The sequence below is a fragment of the Capricornis sumatraensis genome, chromosome 6 (genome assembly GCF_032405125.1).
Source record: "Capricornis sumatraensis isolate serow.1 chromosome 6, serow.2, whole genome shotgun sequence".
NCBI classification, from domain to species: Eukaryota; Metazoa; Chordata; class Mammalia; order Artiodactyla; family Bovidae; genus Capricornis; species Capricornis sumatraensis.
The window spans coordinates 95,605,031-95,622,468 of record NC_091074.1 but is presented as its reverse complement, the minus strand read 5'-3'; the positions used below and the strand labels follow the sequence as shown (position 1 = coordinate 95,622,468).

At 38.9% G+C, this 17,438-nt stretch overlaps 1 protein-coding gene across 2 annotated transcripts in view; it reads right to left on the bottom strand.

Moving 5' to 3' along the window:
- AUH (AU RNA binding methylglutaconyl-CoA hydratase) overlaps positions 1 to 17,438 on the bottom strand; it is a 183,228-nt gene that overhangs the window by 98,503 nt on the left and 67,287 nt on the right. For both annotated transcript variants that reach the window (XM_068974231.1, XM_068974232.1), the window contains one exon: positions 1,734 to 1,826. In XM_068974231.1, the coding sequence (XP_068830332.1) occupies positions 1,734 to 1,826 (93 nt within the window). The remainder of the gene's footprint in view (positions 1 to 1,733; positions 1,827 to 17,438) is intronic.

Sequence of the window (17,438 nt, the reverse complement as noted above, 5' to 3'; positions counted from 1 at the left end):
TAGATCTCATTCATTATTCAGGATCAGGAGGGAGACTGTGTCTGACAAGTAAGAATTCTTTAGCTGCCTGAACAGTCCTCCAGATCAAATAGCTTAATATTTCATATCAGATATGGCAACTCTTCAAGACCAAATCTCTAGTTACTTTTGACAAATGGTTTTACTGTTCTGACAGCTGGATAGGGTTCCTCTTTCCATGTTTGCTTTCACAGCTACTTTAAAACATCTTAATTATTTCTTTATTTGCATATCCAAATGTGCTTAGACTAAGTCCTATCTCCTAATCCCCAGAACTTGCATTCTTTCAGAAATGGATTGCATATAACTTGACTTTTCAGTTTAAAACCCAAAGATCTGGCAAGAAAATAGAAATCAAAAATAAACTGAAAAGGGAAAGTATACACAAATTAGTAACTGCAAATTCCAAGAGCCAGTTACCATAAAATTATTAAAAACATAATTATCGTGATTCTACATTTAATAGGCAGCTCCATCAGAAGAGATAGTGGGAACCAGGGAAAGAACAGTGACAAATATCTGCTGCCTGCTGCCCTAAGTCCTTGGTCTGAGAGCCCCTCTTTTTCGCCCTGATGAGGGACAATGATACAGACAGCACTGTGATCATACAGAACATAGTGTTGAGGATAGCAGGGGCAGCATGCAGTACCCTGGAAGAATAACAAGAGGTGAGAGCTGTGACTTGAGACTGCCTGGGTTCAAATCCCAGCTTGGTCACTGATTTGTGGTTTGTTTCTTCACCTGTCTCAGCCCTAGCTTCCTGAAGCACCAAAAGCGTATCTATCTCACAGGGCTATTAGGCAGATTAAAGTGAGCCTAAGTATATGCCGAGTATTAGGTAAGCACTGGCTCAATACTCAGCACATGGTTAGCATTAATTGTTTCCTTTATTATTTTCATAATCACCTTATCCAATACTCAGAAAACTTTGCAGGAACAAAGTGAACCTCAAAGACATTAAGTCCTTATTACCATAGCCCTAATAATAACTAAATGGTTGGACTAGGCACATGCCGGAGATGGAATCATTTAATCTTCACAACAGAAACCTTCATTTCCCCCACTGTAGAGGAGGAAAGTGATCTAAAAATGACAGAACCTAAGATCCAAATTCAGTTCCATCTGACCCAATTCCTGTTCTCCTTTACTCCTGCTAAGACTGAAACAGATACTATAAAAGACTGTTTCCTTAACTGGGAATTTTAAATACTTCATTAAGCTCAACAGGTGACTTTTTTTACATGTTTTATTCAACAATATGTGGGAAAAAATATTTAGAATTATCTGAAGGTAAAGAATCCACCTGCCAATGCAGGATATGCAGGAGACACAGGTTCTATTCCTGATTCAGGGATAGATTCAAGGGATCTTGGAAGGGGAAATGGCAGCCCTCTCCAGTATTCTTGCCTGGAAAATCCCGGACAGAGGAGCTTGGCAGGCCACAGTCTAGTTGGTCACAAAGAGTTGGACACAACTGAGCACACACAATAACTACAAATCTCATTTTTTAAAAGTTATGTTTTTTATTTTTTAAATTATGAAAGTATAAAAACATCTACAGAAGACTTGGAAAATATAGAACAAAGTTACATATAGTTCCACTATATATGACAATTATTTTAAGTAGATAAATTAAGATTTTTAGTTGGAGTTTCAATACCAAATTCCCAAAAATTAATAGAAAAAAGTTAAGTTTTAATAGGACTAATTCTCACCTGCTACTCTTATATCACACGCTAAAGCCAGTTCAAGTCCACCACCTAAAGCAAGTCCATCAATTGCTGCAATGGTTGGCACTGGAAGATTAGCTGAAACAGAAAGAAAGACTTCATGCTTCTTCAGTAAAGGTATTATATGCAATTATTTTACATTTTTAATGTCAATATAATTTTAAGTGGAATATATTATCTATAGAATTTTGTATTGCTTTCACTTTTAACTAAACATTTACATTTTAGAAAATGTAATGATCATATAGTGTTCTACCAGATAAAATATGCAGTAATATCTTTAAATCTTATCACACTATTGAAATACTTTCATAAATACTTTCTGTTGAATTAACAGAATCACAGCTCTGACTTTGTAATCTTTGAACCTAAAGTCTTTTATGAGATGTTTGGTTCATATAAATTTCAAGTTGAAATGACTTAGGTATAATGGATAATTCATGACCCTTTTACAGGTTATCTTGGTTCTTAGAATGATAGAACCCCATTCAGAGAAGTAATAATAATTACTCAAACAAGACAGAAGCAGTCTCAGTGGTTGCCAAGGCATCAACCCAGTAGTTCTACCATTTGGTAAGAATACAATGAGCACACATACACACACACAAACACACGATGAATAATTCCTAGAAAATACCACATACTTCAGACGGAAGAGACACTCGAACCTGCCTGTAAGTATGACTGGGAAGGGGTTAGCCAATCACAAACTCAAAATCAGACTTTCTTTAGTTCAGAAACAGATTACTATTTTACTGAAACTTTTATAAATTATAATATATATATTTTTTATAAATGGTTCAAAAACTAACTGGTTAATTATTATATAAAGCAGAATCCTTTCTATTAATTCTATTTTTGACTATGGGAATGTGAAGTTTAGGCTGAACAACCTTAACATATGAATAGAATGGGGATATTAAAAAGGTACCATCTCTTAATATATTCTCACCACAAAAAAGAAATAATATTGTGTGACATGATGGAAGTGTCAGCTAATGGTACAGAGGTAATCATATCACAACTGTAAATATATCAAATCAACACATTCACCTTAAACTTACACAAGTTACATGTCAATTATGTATCAATTTAAAGTAAATAAAATAAAAATGAAAAAAATAAAATATTAAAAAGATACCATCACTAGAAGTCTATCTTCCATAGGTATTCTGATATGTGAAATTCCTCAGAGATGTTTATTCAAATGTGTTGAAGTGTACTGAGTTTTATTCATATATGAAGAAATTTATCAAATTTATTCTAAGAGAAACAGTCTGAAAAGGCTGGGATAGAGCACATATAGATGCTGCCATCTGAGGCAAAAGCACTACTGGTTGAGCAGGAATGAATGAGTCTTTGCAACAGGGCATATTTCACTGTTTGTACCTGTCTGAGCATTTTGGGGGGAGGTGGGAGCTTGAAAATACAGGGCAAATTCAAAGGTGCTCCATACAACGTGCTTTACAGCACACCTGATGAAAAAATGAACAGACAGCGACGTCAGTGTTTACAGTCAGGAAATGAATGCAATGAAAAAATAAAATTTTATTTTATCTGAGAAAAAAGTAAAATTGACGATGTAATATAATGGCAAACTAATCTGAGTGGTTCCCACAATCACCTCAAGCCACTACAAGTAAAATGGAATTAGCGTTGCACAGGTTCCAAACCCCCTTCCTTTCTACAAAGCTAGCTATAGAAATTATCCTATTTCTAGACTCCTTCAATCTGCTACCTCCCCGATGTCCCCAGTCTCAAGTCTCTCTCATCAAAATCTTTCCTGAAGTAGGCCTCACTGTGGCCTTGGCTCATCTTCCTCTAAGATAAGCTTCTGCAGGGAAAAGAATAAACTTCCACTCACCTCCACCTCACAGTTCTAGTCCCACTCGTCTCAGAGAGACTGTTTTTGCTTCACTTCCCAGTGACACTGTGATACTGTCCCAGAGCCAGTGGGCACTATCCAGTCCCTATTAAACTTACTGCCTCTGAAGATCAGAGACTTTAATCCTGGACACTCCTCCTTTTTGAATTCCTCTCTTCCTTTGCCTGCTGGGTCCCTGCCCTCATCTCTCCTGCCTTTCTTTCTGCCTCTGGTTATAGAACTCAGTCTTCTTCCCCTATCAGTAGAAGCTCTTCCCAGGAGCTCTGTTTCCTTTCACCATCTATAATACCAATGATATCCAAATCACCACCTGAAATCCAAACTTCTCTCTAAACTGTATCTCTATAGTTACCTGCCTGTTGGACATCTCTACTTAAATAGTTTATCATGTTCAAATCAACTTCCTGTCAGTCCTTCGAGATTCTATTTCACTTAGCATCTCCAATAGACACACAGAAGTCATCTCAAATGTCCTCTTTTCCAGGGATCTTACATCTAAATGTTTTCTAAGTCCCATCTAACAGCTCACAAATTGGCAAATCCCCCTCCCTCTGCTACAGTTAGAGTTATGGGCCCCTCATTTCTTACAAGCAGGAAGCCTCTAACAGACTTCCTTCACCTTCACAGTAAAGGATCGAAATAGTCAATCTTAAAAGAAAATCAATCCTGAATATTCGCTGAAAGGACTGATGCTGAAGCTGAAGCTCCAATACTTTGGCCACCTAACTCAAAGAGCTGACTCACTGGAAAAGATCCTGACGCTGGGAAAGATTGAGCGCAGGAAGAGAAGAGGACAGAGGATGAGATGGTTGGATGGCATCATTGACTCAATGATGAGTCAGACAGGAGTCTGATGCTCAGACATGAGTCTGAGCAAACTCCAGGAGATGGTGAATGACAGGGAGGCCTAGCGCACGGCAGTCCACGGGATCACAGAGTCGGACATGATTGATCAACTGAACAACAATCCTCAATGTGTCCCTATCATACCTTCTATATTTCTTGTAGGATAATTTTCTAAAATGCAAACACATTCATGAAACTCCTCTATTTAAAATAGTACAATGATTTATTCCACATTCAAGATAAAAACATTGAAAAATTCAGCATGGCACAGGAAACGGCTGCCCACCTACCCAACCTCTTCTCCAACCTCACCACATACTCATGTTCCAGGCCCAAACTACTTAAGGCACCTTCAGAATCATTTACATCCAAACCTGTGTACAAGCTGCCCCCTGCCTAGAATGCTAGCTAGCCCCTAATTATCCTTAGAGGTAATTATCTTTATGCTTCCTTGGTACTTTATACCTGGTTTTTCAACAGAGCATTCACACCACCTTATCGCCCATTCAGAAACAAAGATTTAACATCACATAAAGCTAGTCAGTAATATCCTTCTTAACACTCTGCAACAATCCTCAAGATTTTTCATTGCCTCTTCTATCTCCATTAATCCTGATATTGTCTCTATTTTTCTCTATTGTCCTATATTGTCTCTACTTTTATTAACTTCTTTCATTTTATACTTAAATGGAACAATATGAATATATTCAGCCCTATGAAAGTGAAAGTGAAGTCGCTCAGTCGCGTCTGACTCTTCGCGACCCCGTGGACTGTGGCCTACCAGGCTTTTCCGTCCATGGTATTCTCCAGGGAAGAATACTGGAATGGGTTGCCATTTCTTTCTCCAGGGGAATCTTCCCAACCCAAGGATCAAACCCAGGCCTCCCACATTGGAGGCAGACGCTTTAACCTCTGAGCCACCAGGGAAGCCTGTACTTAAATGGAACAATATGAATATATGCAGCCCTATAGAGCTACAGAAAACAAAAAAAACTGCAGAGTTCCTCAGCTGGAGAGAACAATAGGAACAGGGGGAGTGTTTTCTCCTCACTGTGGAAAACGCTGGTCAACAGTAACTGCCTTCAGGACTCACTAAATCTGCTGGAAGCTGACTCATCAGAAAATGAATTAACAGAAGTGAGTTTAAAGGGCTTTTAAAAGATCAAACCTGGCTTCCCCTGTGACTTAGTGGTAAAGAATCTGCCCGCCAATGCTGAAGATGCGGGTTAAATCCCTGGGTGGGAAGATTCCCTGGAGAAAGAAATGGCAACTTATTCCAGTATTCTTGCCTGGGAAATCCTAAGGACAGAGGGGCCTGGTGGGCTACCTCCACGGGGTTGCAAGGAGTCGGATAGGACCTCAGAGACTAAAATACACACAAACATACAAAACCAAACCCAGGCTTGAAATATGTGTACTGCCAAGTTTCAGTTTCTGAAAATTTCAACTCATGGTAAATAGGGATTATTTCAAGTTCCTTAGATTTTTTTAAATGGGAGCAAACTGATGTGATGAATATGGCAAGAGGAATTTTTCTTCACATCAAACTGGGCACTGAAAATGTAGACTAAACAGAAGCATAAAAGGAATAAATTGACTGTAAATTACAAAAGAAATACTTGATAATCTCGTAATCCCTAAAGCATAATGGAGAGAATACAAGAAAAGGACAATTCTTGGTCATCTATAATATTCTTAACACTGAAACACAAAGGCATGATTGTCTCAAAAAGAGCTGACAAGGCTTTGCTCTACATTTTTATTAGTTAATATTCTCAAACAAATATTACACTTAAAAATCACACTTAGCTAAAAGAAAGTTAAAAAGTATCATTTTTTGGTAAGTATAAAATGTCATTAAAAGAAGAAAAATAAAAATGAAAATGCAATTAATGAATATGCCCTTTCCCTTCACTGTGAGAAGTATATAAACAAATAGTTTACTTAGTTCAATTGCTAAGTCTTGTCTGACTCTTTGCAACCCCATGAACTGCAGCACACCAGGCTCCTCTGTCTTCCACTGTCAGAGTTTGCTCAAATTCATGTCCACTGAGTCAATGATGCTATCTAACAATCTCATCCTTTGCCACCCCCTTCTCCTTTTGCCTTCAATCTTTCCCAGCATCAGCATCCTTTCTAATGAACCTGCTCTTCGCATCAGATGGCCAAAGTACTGGAGCTTTAGCTTCAGCATGAGTCCTTCCAAAGAATTTTAAGGGTTGATTTCCTTTAGGATTGATTGGTTTGATCTCTTTGCAGTTTCTTGAATGTTGCATTTTAAGTCAGCTTTTTTACCCTCCTCTTTCACCTTTATCAGGAGGCGCTTTAGTTCCTCTTAACTTTGTCATTAGAGTGGTATCTTCTGCATATGTGAGGCTGTTGATATTTGTCCCAGCAATCTTGATTCCAGCTTGTGATTCATCCAGCTCTGCATTTTGCATGATTTATTCTGCACAGAAATTAGACAAGCAGGGTAACAATATACAGTCTTCTTGTACTCCTTTCACAATTTTGAACCAGTCCGTTGTTCCATGTAAGATTCTAACTGTTGCTTCTTGACCCACATATACGTTTTTCAGGAGACAGGTAAGGTGGTCTGGTACTCCCGTCTCTTTAAAAGAGTTTTCCACAGTTTGTTGTGATCCATATAGTCAAAGATTTTCGTGTAGTTCATGAGGCAGAAGTAGATATTTTTCTGAAACTCCCCTGCTTTCTCCATGATGCAATGAGTATTGGCAATCTGACCTCTGGTTCTATCTCTTCAAAACCCAGCTTGTACATCTGGAAGTTCTTGGTTCCTGAACTGCTGAAGCCTAGCTTGAAGGATTTTGAGAATAACCTTGTTAGCATGTGAAATGAGCACAGTTATAAACCAGTATGAACATTCGTTGGCACTGCCCTTTTTAGGGATTGGAATGAAAACTGACAAATACTACTTTGTTAAAATAAAATGATGGGGGAAGGGATATATTCAACAGACAGGTTTCAAGTTCCACAGGAGGTGAAGTATGAGGGTGTGGTTTATACAATGCAGTGGCAAGAAAAGAGAAAGAAATTAACAAATGGAAACTTGCTAACCTGAGAGATGAAAGCACTCACTGGAAGGAAGGGTTTTAAATGAATCAGCTCATGCTAAAGGCTTTCTTAATTCTGAAGTTAGAGAATGTAACACTTTTCTGTTATACACTTTAACTTTTTAGAAGTAATGAAAATTATTTTTAAATGTGAGAAGAATTTAAGATATTTACTCAGTTAAAAGTTTTTAACATTACATGTTTAACATTACAACTTCTATAAAAATATAAAGTAAAAACGACAAGAAATGTGGAGTCCTTAACATAAAAAAAGAACACAGAAAACAAGAATATTAATAAGTACTATCACATCATTAAATAGGCAAACTACTTGGTACTTTTGAATATTAATATAAATTAGCATTCTGTACAGACTTCCCTGGCAGCCCAATGGTTAAGAATCCACCTTCCAGTGTAGGGCACACAGGTTCAAGCCTTGGTTGGGGAACTAGGATCCCCAGCTGCTGTGGAGCAATCAAACATGCCCACCACAACAAAAGATGCCGCAATGCAGATGGCATGGGCCACAACTAAGACCCAACATAGCCCAAAATAAGTATTTTTTTAAAAATTAGCATTCTATAAAGCTGACTATAAAATTTTTCCTACTAAAGAATTACGCAGAACAATTTAATTAGCATTCAATGATCAATTAAATTTCAATCATCTTATAGTCCTGAAGTTTTACATAACCCTAAATTTTCCCTGAAGGATGTTTTTCTTGTAAACTTTTTTCAGGAAAACATGAGTCATCTCAAAGTAGATGCTAGTTTCATAGTTACCTAATATGCTTGTTTTTACACACAGTATTTATTCTACTTGGGAGCACTTAATAACCTTAGAGAAAACTCAATAAAATGCACATCTGAGAAGCAGATTATCAGTTTCAAAGCATTGAGAAATATCAAATCGGCAGTTGCAGAGTGCGACTGAGTGAAACGGGAACTGCCATGAGCAGTGTCTATTCCCAATAGCAATAGGAAGAAATGATGACTCAATGTGTTATGCAACCAACAGGATCAGATTCTATTTTGAGTTTAGTACCAGGAAATGAGCCAGGTATGACAAAGAAGATAATAATCGTTTGAATGTTCCTAAAAATATAATTAAAGCAAACGATCAGAGTTTTGCTATTTTAAGAGAAAATAAATGAGCTGCAAGTGGAGGCCCTGTCTATCTGAGCCTGCAGGACATCTTCTGTGAGTATAACTAGAATCAGAGGCCATGAACGTAGGGGGAAAGGCAAGTGAGGGTCTCCTTTCAGCTCTGAGATAAATATAATACATAATGTAGGTTTTCAGATGTTTCTAGAAAAAAATAAACAATGTGATTATTAAGGGAATATGCTAATGTAAGTTATGAGTCTTAAATTTGGTTTTGCTTGAAGAACAGTGTTCTCACAGAAAATTAACTATTTCCCAAAAAAATGCCCATATAATAATACCAGAAGTCTGACTTTATTGAAATCATTCAAGAAGAAGAGAGAAAAATATCTAACCCAAAGAGACAGATTTTTCTAAATGAAAAATGTGTAAGAACAGGAGATTTTTCAATCACATGAAGAAATGCTAATCAGAATTTGAAAACTTTCAAAATTAAATTATTTCCTTACAAAATTTTAAGAACAAAAAAAAGATGTTTGCTAAATAGATGAATTTTGTGATCTATCCTTTTAACATAATTACCTGTATTTCAATGCAAATTCAGCCCTGTATTTACAAAGCCAAATTAAAGCTTTTGCAATTTTACTTAATCGGGGAAAAAAAAAGGCAAAGGAAACTAGAAATGACTGGCATTTTAAAGTATTCGTCTGGAAGAGCATTTACAAAAATATTATCCACATCACATAAGATTTTACTATTTAAAATTCTGGTGAAAACCTATTTCTTTATAATTAGATAGAAATTCCTTCAGGTCTCAACATAAAGAGAACTGGGCCTGCACCCTCAGTTTTTACTTCAAAGGGAACTGTAAAAATGTTTTCTAGCTCTTCATGAAGTATCTTCTAATTAGACAAAGACTTGTCATAAGTAGCTAAACACCTCTGCTCTCCAACTGTACATTCTACTGATATATGGCTAATCTGCACAATGGAGGGCCCAGTAGTGAGGCAGCCACATCATGTTAAGTTCAGGAATAAGAGCAGTTATTAGATTGAGATCATCATATGTTTGTGCATCCATGCTGACCTGCTGATGCCTAATAATAGTTAACTGCTTTCAACCTACATATCCCACACCCGAAGTGAGCAGTGGGGACTTGTAATAATGACTAATCTTTTAGAAATCTGAAAAATTCTTTAGAATAAAAACGTCTCAAAGAGAGCCGTAAAGTTGTATTTTTTCCCCCTTTGAAAAGAGAAAAAGACCTAAATTTTGTTCAAGGTTTTGGAGTTTTTAAAAAGAGGCTTTCTAAGAAGCTAGGAACAGTAAAGTAAGGAATTTTGTGACTCAAAATATAAATCTTCTTTCTGATCTCTACTTTAATAGAACAGCTTTCAAATGAATCTAGTACATTTTGGTTTCTTATAGATTCTCTTTCATTAAAAAAAAGCAGAGCACAGAAGTCATCGTTTAGACCACAAAGATACTCTAGTTGTGGAAAATGAAAGTACAATGGGGCAAAAGGGGAAAGCAGTATCAAACAAGTAGGGTATATTCTAATCTGTACTATTACTGATACTGCTGTAATGACCGATTTCAAGATATACATGGCTGTTAAAAACCAGCTCACAAAATTCCTGAAACTTTAACAATCCCTGAGTCCATACTATAACAGAGCGCAGTGAGTGGTAACCTTTAGCCATTGGTGTGCCTAACTCCACATTCTGTTAACAGGAAAGGGGTCCTGTTCAGCTATTGGTCAGCACATCAGTGGGCCCCACCAAAAGTAACCAATTATCAATGAGCAACCATTAGTACTGCTCAGCTACCGGCTGGCATCACAGTGGGCCCCACACACGGGCAACCAATTGCCAATGAGTGACTATTTGTGGTCCTGCTCAGCCATTGGACAGTGCAGTAGTGGGCCCTGCCCACAAGCAACCAACTGTTAAGGAGTGACAGCGAGTGGAATTCAGCCAAGGGTCAGTTGCATGGTAGTCATAAGGTAAAGTGGAGAAGGCAATGGCACCCCACTCCAGTACTCTTGCCTGGAAAATCCCATGGACGGAGGAGCCCGGTGGGCTGCAGTCCATGGGGTCGCTAAGAGTCGGAGACGACTGAGCAACTTCACTTTGACTTTTCACTTTCATGCATTGGAGAAGGAAATGGCAACCCACTCCAGTGTTCTTGCCTGGAGAATCCCAGGGACAGAGGAGCCTGGTGGGCTGCCGTCTATGGGGTCGCACAGAGTCGGACACGACTGAAGCGACTTAGCAGCAGCAGCATAAGGTAAAGAGTGAGGAAATGTTGCAAGTCTGTGTGGCCAGCGCACAGTGAGGCCCATCAATACTAAAACATTTGAGCTTGCAAGAGAGAAAGGTTTATTACAGATTCATACAGAGAGATGGGTGGCTCATGGAGGGCCCTGGGCACTCCAGCTTACCCGCAGGCCCAAGGCTGGGTGAGCTGGAGGGCCTCCAGGAGAAGGCCTGAATCTGCCTCTTACCTCACTCTCCACCTGATGACTACCACACCACCAACCAACCCTTGGCTCAATCTCTTCCCTAACAGTCGCTCACTGAAAGTTGGTTGCTTGTGGGTAGGGTCCACTGAGGCACTGACCAATGGCCGAGCAAGACCTGTTGCCTAGGAACAGGATGTGGAGTAATGAGGCACAGCAATGGCTACCTGCTAAGGCCTGTGCTCATCCTGCCCTATTACAGAAAGAGGGGGACCCCACCCTTCTCCCAGAGGCCCTCCAGCTCACCTGACCTTGGGCCAGCAGGTGATCTTGTGGGCCCAGACAACAAGCTGGGGTATGTGTCCTGCAAGGGCATCAGATTCCTCACCAAGACCACCCAATAGCGTTGGCCTGGGCCTTGAGAGAACAATGAACCTCTCCCCCATTCCTGTCTCTGTAATCTAATAGGAGTGGCAGACTGTCTGGGTTGCAGTCTGTGGGACCTGGCCCCCACCTCGTATGGACAGTCTGAGGGCCAGTTGGGTTGGACACCTGGCTCCTTCAGTGATGGCAGCTGGGCAGAGTTGGGGACTTTGCCCTTTCTTGTCAGAACAGAGAGTAACATTCATCCTGTATTCATTTTACAGGAATATAGTTACCTGGCCATGACCTGACTTCAAGAACAAAGGCTTTGACTCCAAGTAGTATGCAACAAGTAACCATGCCCCTCCCCCACCTTTCCTATTTAAAACAGCTTTGCAGAAAGCTTTCAGTAACTTTGGGGTTCTTAGGGCATAAGCTATGCATGGCCCTGTAATAAACCTTTCCCTGTTCCAAACTCCAATGTTTTAGTATTGTTTGACCTCACTGTGCATCAGGCATATGGACTTGCATTTTGGGTAACAATATGAACAGGTGCCAGAACACGTGTATATGAAACAGTCCCAAGAATATAATGCTTGGGACTTCCCTGGTGGTCCAATGGTTCAGAATTTTGCAAGGGATGCAAGTTCAAATCCTGGTTGGGGAACTAAGATCCCACATGCTGCAACTACTGGGCCCATGTGCTCCAAAGCCATGGAGCACCCAGAGAGCTTGGGTGCTACAACTAGAGAAGCCTGCCAGCTCTGGGCTGGAGCCAGCGTGCCACAACTAATGAGCCTCTGCGCCACAGGAGAGTCAGTGAGCCAGAGCAAAAGATCCCATGCGACACAATGAAGATCCTGCATGCCGCGACACAATGAAGATCTTCAAAACAAAGACCCAATGCAGCCAAATAAATAAATGATTTTTAGAAACCAACTGTATTTAAAAAAAAAAAAGGGAGACATCACCATGCTGTATCCTCCTCCACCATCATCCATTAACATCCACCAGATGAGCCATTTCTTCCCGTGGGAAAAACAGCTCCAGGAAATCCTTCTCCACAGAAAATGAATTATGTGAGGAGAACGTTAGGATGAGGACCAAGAAGAACACTGGTGGCCTATGTGCAAATCTGGTCCATAAACCAATTTTGTTTGACATCCAACGCGTATCTTCTCAATAAAAACCTTCAAACTGGAGTGGGTGCATGCTAAGTTGCTTCAGTTGTGTCCAATTCTTTGCAACCCTAAGGAGCAAAGCCTGTCAGGCTCCTCTGCCCATGTGGATTTTTCGGGTAGGAATACCAGAGTGGACTGCTATGCCGTCCCTCTACAGGATCTTTCCGACACAGGGATCGAACCTGCACCTCTTATTTCTCCTGCATTGGCAAGTGGGTTCTTTACCACTAGCACTACTGGGGAAGTCCTCAAACTGGAGATACTTTCCAAAAATCGGGAATTCTGGCTTCTCTTGAAAATAAGAAAAAGGAATATCAGCAAAAATGCAGAAAATTGTTCAAGAAATCACATAAGAAATGTTTGCAGAACTCAAGCTCTATGAAGCTACTAAAAACATTGATCTAATTTGACAAATATAGAGAATATAATGAAGCATTACAATAACAAACTACCTTAAAATCACCAAACCAAGAAACAGGACCTAATAACCTATCCCCCATTCTTTCACCTGCCTTCTTAAACCCAAAGGTAATCACCAAAGTCTGTTTACCATTTTAGTATTTTTCCCTATATACATATGTGTATGTGATTTCATTACATTTATACACATCTCTAAACCATATGCTCTTTTGCATCGTTTAGTTTTATAAAAAATTATGTTGTTTTAATTCAATATTTTATAGACTTCTGTTTCGTATTTAAGTTTATTTATTTGCAATACTGTCCACATGCAACTGTACAAATATACCAAAACATCTATCCATTCCCCTGTTATTGAAATTTGGTTGTTTTCAGCTTGTTATTATGAACAATATCACTACTATAGTCTTTTTCTTACAAGTCTCCCCAGAACACACATGTCCAAAATGCCTACAGATAAGCGTAGTTTCAGACTCCAAGTAGCAACTCATTCATTTAAAAAGCCAAAATCAGAAGTCTTAAAAATGAAATAGGATAGTATCAAATGCAATGCACAAAGAAAGGTAATTATTTCATGAAACTTTGATACTCATCCACCTCTATGTGTTTAATGGACCAAATTGTAAATATATTTGTTACTACAAGTCCAGTAAAAATAGTCTTAAAGACACCCTTCTAGGTAAATACCCCATAAAAATGTGAACTATTCAGTCTTTTGAGATGTGGATGCCCAACTCTAAGACAACAACAAACTTTTCTTAACTATTACACCAATTTATACTCTCAGTGGAAGTGTATAAAACTGCAGTGATCAAGTTCCCTGCTATCTTTGGCAATGTCAGGATAAGAATTTTGGCCAACCTGGTAAACATAAAACAGCATGCTACTGTGGTATTAATTTGCATTTCCGTGACTACGTATGAGATTGATCATCTTTCCATATGCTTACTCCCCATTTCTCTTTCCTCTTGTATAGAAAAATTTCTGTCTTACTGATTTCCCAGCTGCATATATGTATGCATGCATTGACCCATGTGTGCATGTGTATATATATATATATACAAAAATCCTTTGGCAGCGTTTCAAGTCTTCTCTCCCAGTTTGTGTTTTATCTTTCTACTTTCTTTACAACATCTTTTAATGAACAGATGTTCTTAAGTTTAGTTTCCTAGGACTTATCAACCTTTCCTTTTGCTTTGTATTCTATGTTTAAGAAATTTTTAATTCTGTCAAGGTCATGCAAGTTTGTTTTACTTCATAAATGCAGTGAAGCCTGCCATCTTCCAGTGACCTCAATGACCTCTCAGTTTTGGGTCCTATATTCCACTCCACTGGTCAATCGTCTATCCCATAGCCAGTAACATTGTATTATTAATTTTTAATTTTTAAAATAGGTCTTCAGTACTAATAACATAAGGACCTTCATTTTCTCCTTCTTTAAAAATATTGGCTCTTTTGAGGCCTTTCTATGCTCATCAAGTTCCTCATAATAGTAATGTGTTTTTAAGTTAAATATGTACATCAGATCATTTGTGAGAATCATTTTTTAGATACTGAATCTTCCTATTCAAGAAGACAGTACGTCGGTATTTAATTTTTTAAATGCCTTCCCAAAAAGTTTCATAATTTTTCCATACAGCTTGAATATATTTTTAGATTCATTTTTTTTCCTACTGTCAATAATATCTTTTTTTTGACATATGTTTAGTCTGACTTCTATTGTTTGGACTCTAAAGAAGGCCAAGCCCAGAGAGTTGATGCTTTTGAAAAGTGGTGCTGGAGAAGACTCTTCAGAGTCCATTGGACTGCAAGGAGATCAAACAAGTCAATCCCAAAAGAAATCAACCCTGAATATTCACTGGAAGGACTGCTGCTGAAGCTGAAACTCCAATACTTTGAGCACCTGATGCAAAGAGCTGACTCACTGAAAAAGACCCTGAGGCTGCGAAAGACTGAAGGTATAAAGTAAAGGGGGTGGCAGAGGATGAGACGGTTAGATAGCATCACCAACTCAATGGACATGAATTTGAGCAAACTCCAGGAGATAGAGGACAGAGGAGCCTGGCGTACTGCAGTTCTTTGGGGTCACAAAGAGTTAGACACGACTTATGACTGAAGAACATCCTTCAGCTATCTTGCAAAGTCTATTATTTCTAATAATTTGTAGATCCGTTTAGATCAATGGAGACAATAACCACTTGAGAAAGTGTTACATTTCTTTTTTTTCAGTCATTATTTTATTTCTATTTCCTGCTTTTACATATCAGGAAAAGAAAATGCCAAGATTTTCAGAACAACGCTGAAGAGAGGTGACTGCAGGCCTCGTGTTGTTTTCCTGATTTTAGGAGGTCACTTTTACATTTTACTAACAATTGTCAGTCTAAGAAACCTTCCTTCTAATTCCAGTTTGCCTTCAGCAATACCTAAGATAGATTTGACATCTAATTCTTTTTATCAACGTGTTGACAAAAACATGATTTTAATGTGCTGTGTCTGTCTGATTTTGGTATCAGGGTGATACTGGATTCATAGAGGGAGTTTGGAAGCGTTTCTTCCTTCACAAATATTTTGGAATAGTTCACAAAGGACAGGTGTTAGCTCTTTTCTAAATGTTTGGTAGAATTCACCTGTGAACTCATCTTCGCCCTGGAGTAATCTGTTGGGAGCAATTTTATTATGGACTCAATTTCATTACTGGTAACTAATCTGCTGATAGTTTCTACTTCTTCCTGGTTCAATGTTAGGAGATTGGACATTTCTAGGAATTTTTCCATCTCTTTTAGGTTGTCCATTTTATTGGTGAGTAATGATCTTTTGTGTTTTCTGTGGTGTCAGTTATAACTTCTCATTTCTGACTTTAATGATTTGGCCCCTCATTTTTCTTGATGAGTTTGGCTAAAGGTTTATCAATCTTTTTTTAATCTTTTCAAAGAATCAAGTTTTTAGTTTCATTAATCTTTTCTTTTTTTAGGTATTGAGAGGGTAACAGGCAGAAAGGCTGGGGTCTCCAAACAGAGGAAACAGGCTGCAAGGGTCAGTCATTTTTTGTCTCTCTCTTAAGCGGCAGGAGGAAACAAACTACAAGTGTTTTTTTCCCATTTGTGTTGCCATGATGACACCTGGTTCCACCAGAACTTAATTTTCCTCAAACCTTGAGCTAACCAATGTATTCTTCTTGTGGAAATGTTTGTCTTAAGCTATGTTAATGACCTATGTATTTACCCGAGACTCTGTCTTCAAGTCAGATTCCGCTAAAACTCAAAATTTGACAAACCAGTATGATTTATTCATACAATCGTTCTCCTAATCTATGTTAATGAATCTATATATTTACTTGGAAATCTGCCTTCCTTCAAGATTCATGTCAATCACTTTATGGCCTGGGACAGCTCACCTTGTACCAAGTTCAGTTCAGTTCAGTCGCTCAGTCATGTCCCACTGTTTGCGACCCATGAATCGCAGCCCGCCAGGCCTCCCTGTCCATCACCAACTCCCGGACTTCACTCAGACTCACATCCATCGAGTGAGTGATGCCATCCAGCCATCTCATCCTCTGTTGTCCCCTTCTCCTCCTGCCCCCAATCCCTCCCAGCATCAGAGTCTTTTCCAATGAGTCAACTCTTTGCATGAGGTGGCCAAAGTACTGGAGTTTCGGCTTTAGCATCACTCCTTCGAAAGAAATCTCAGAGCTGATCTCCTTCAGAATGGATTGGTTGGATCTCCTTGCAGTCCAAGGGACTCTCAAGAGTCTTCTCCAACACCACAGTTCAAAAGCATCAATTCTTTGGCGCTCAGCCTTCTTCACAGTCCAACTCTCACATCCATACATGACTACTGGAAAAACCATAGCCTTGACTAGACAGACCTTAGTTAGCAAGGTAATCTCTCTGCTTTTGAATATGCTATCTAGGTTAGTCATCACTTTTCATTTCATGGCTTCAGTCACCATCTGCAGTGATGTAGGAGCCCAAAAAAATAAAGTCTGACACTGTCTCTATTGTTTCCCCATCTATTTCCCATGAAGTGATGGGGACCAGATGCCATGATCTTCGTTTCCTGAATGTTGCGCTTTAAGCCAACTTTTTCACTCTCCTCCTTCACTTTCATCAAGAGGCTTTTTAGTTCCTCTTCACTTTCTGCCATAAGAGTGGTGTCATCTGCATATCTGAGGTTATTGACATTTCTCCCGGCAATTTTGATTCCAGCTTGTGTTTCTTCCAATCTAGCGTTTCTCATGATGTACTCTGCATAGAAGTGAAATAAGCAGGGTGACAATATACAGCCTTGACATACTCCTTTTCCTATTTGGAACCAGTCTGTTGTTCCATGTCCAGTTCTAACTGTTGCTTCCTGACCT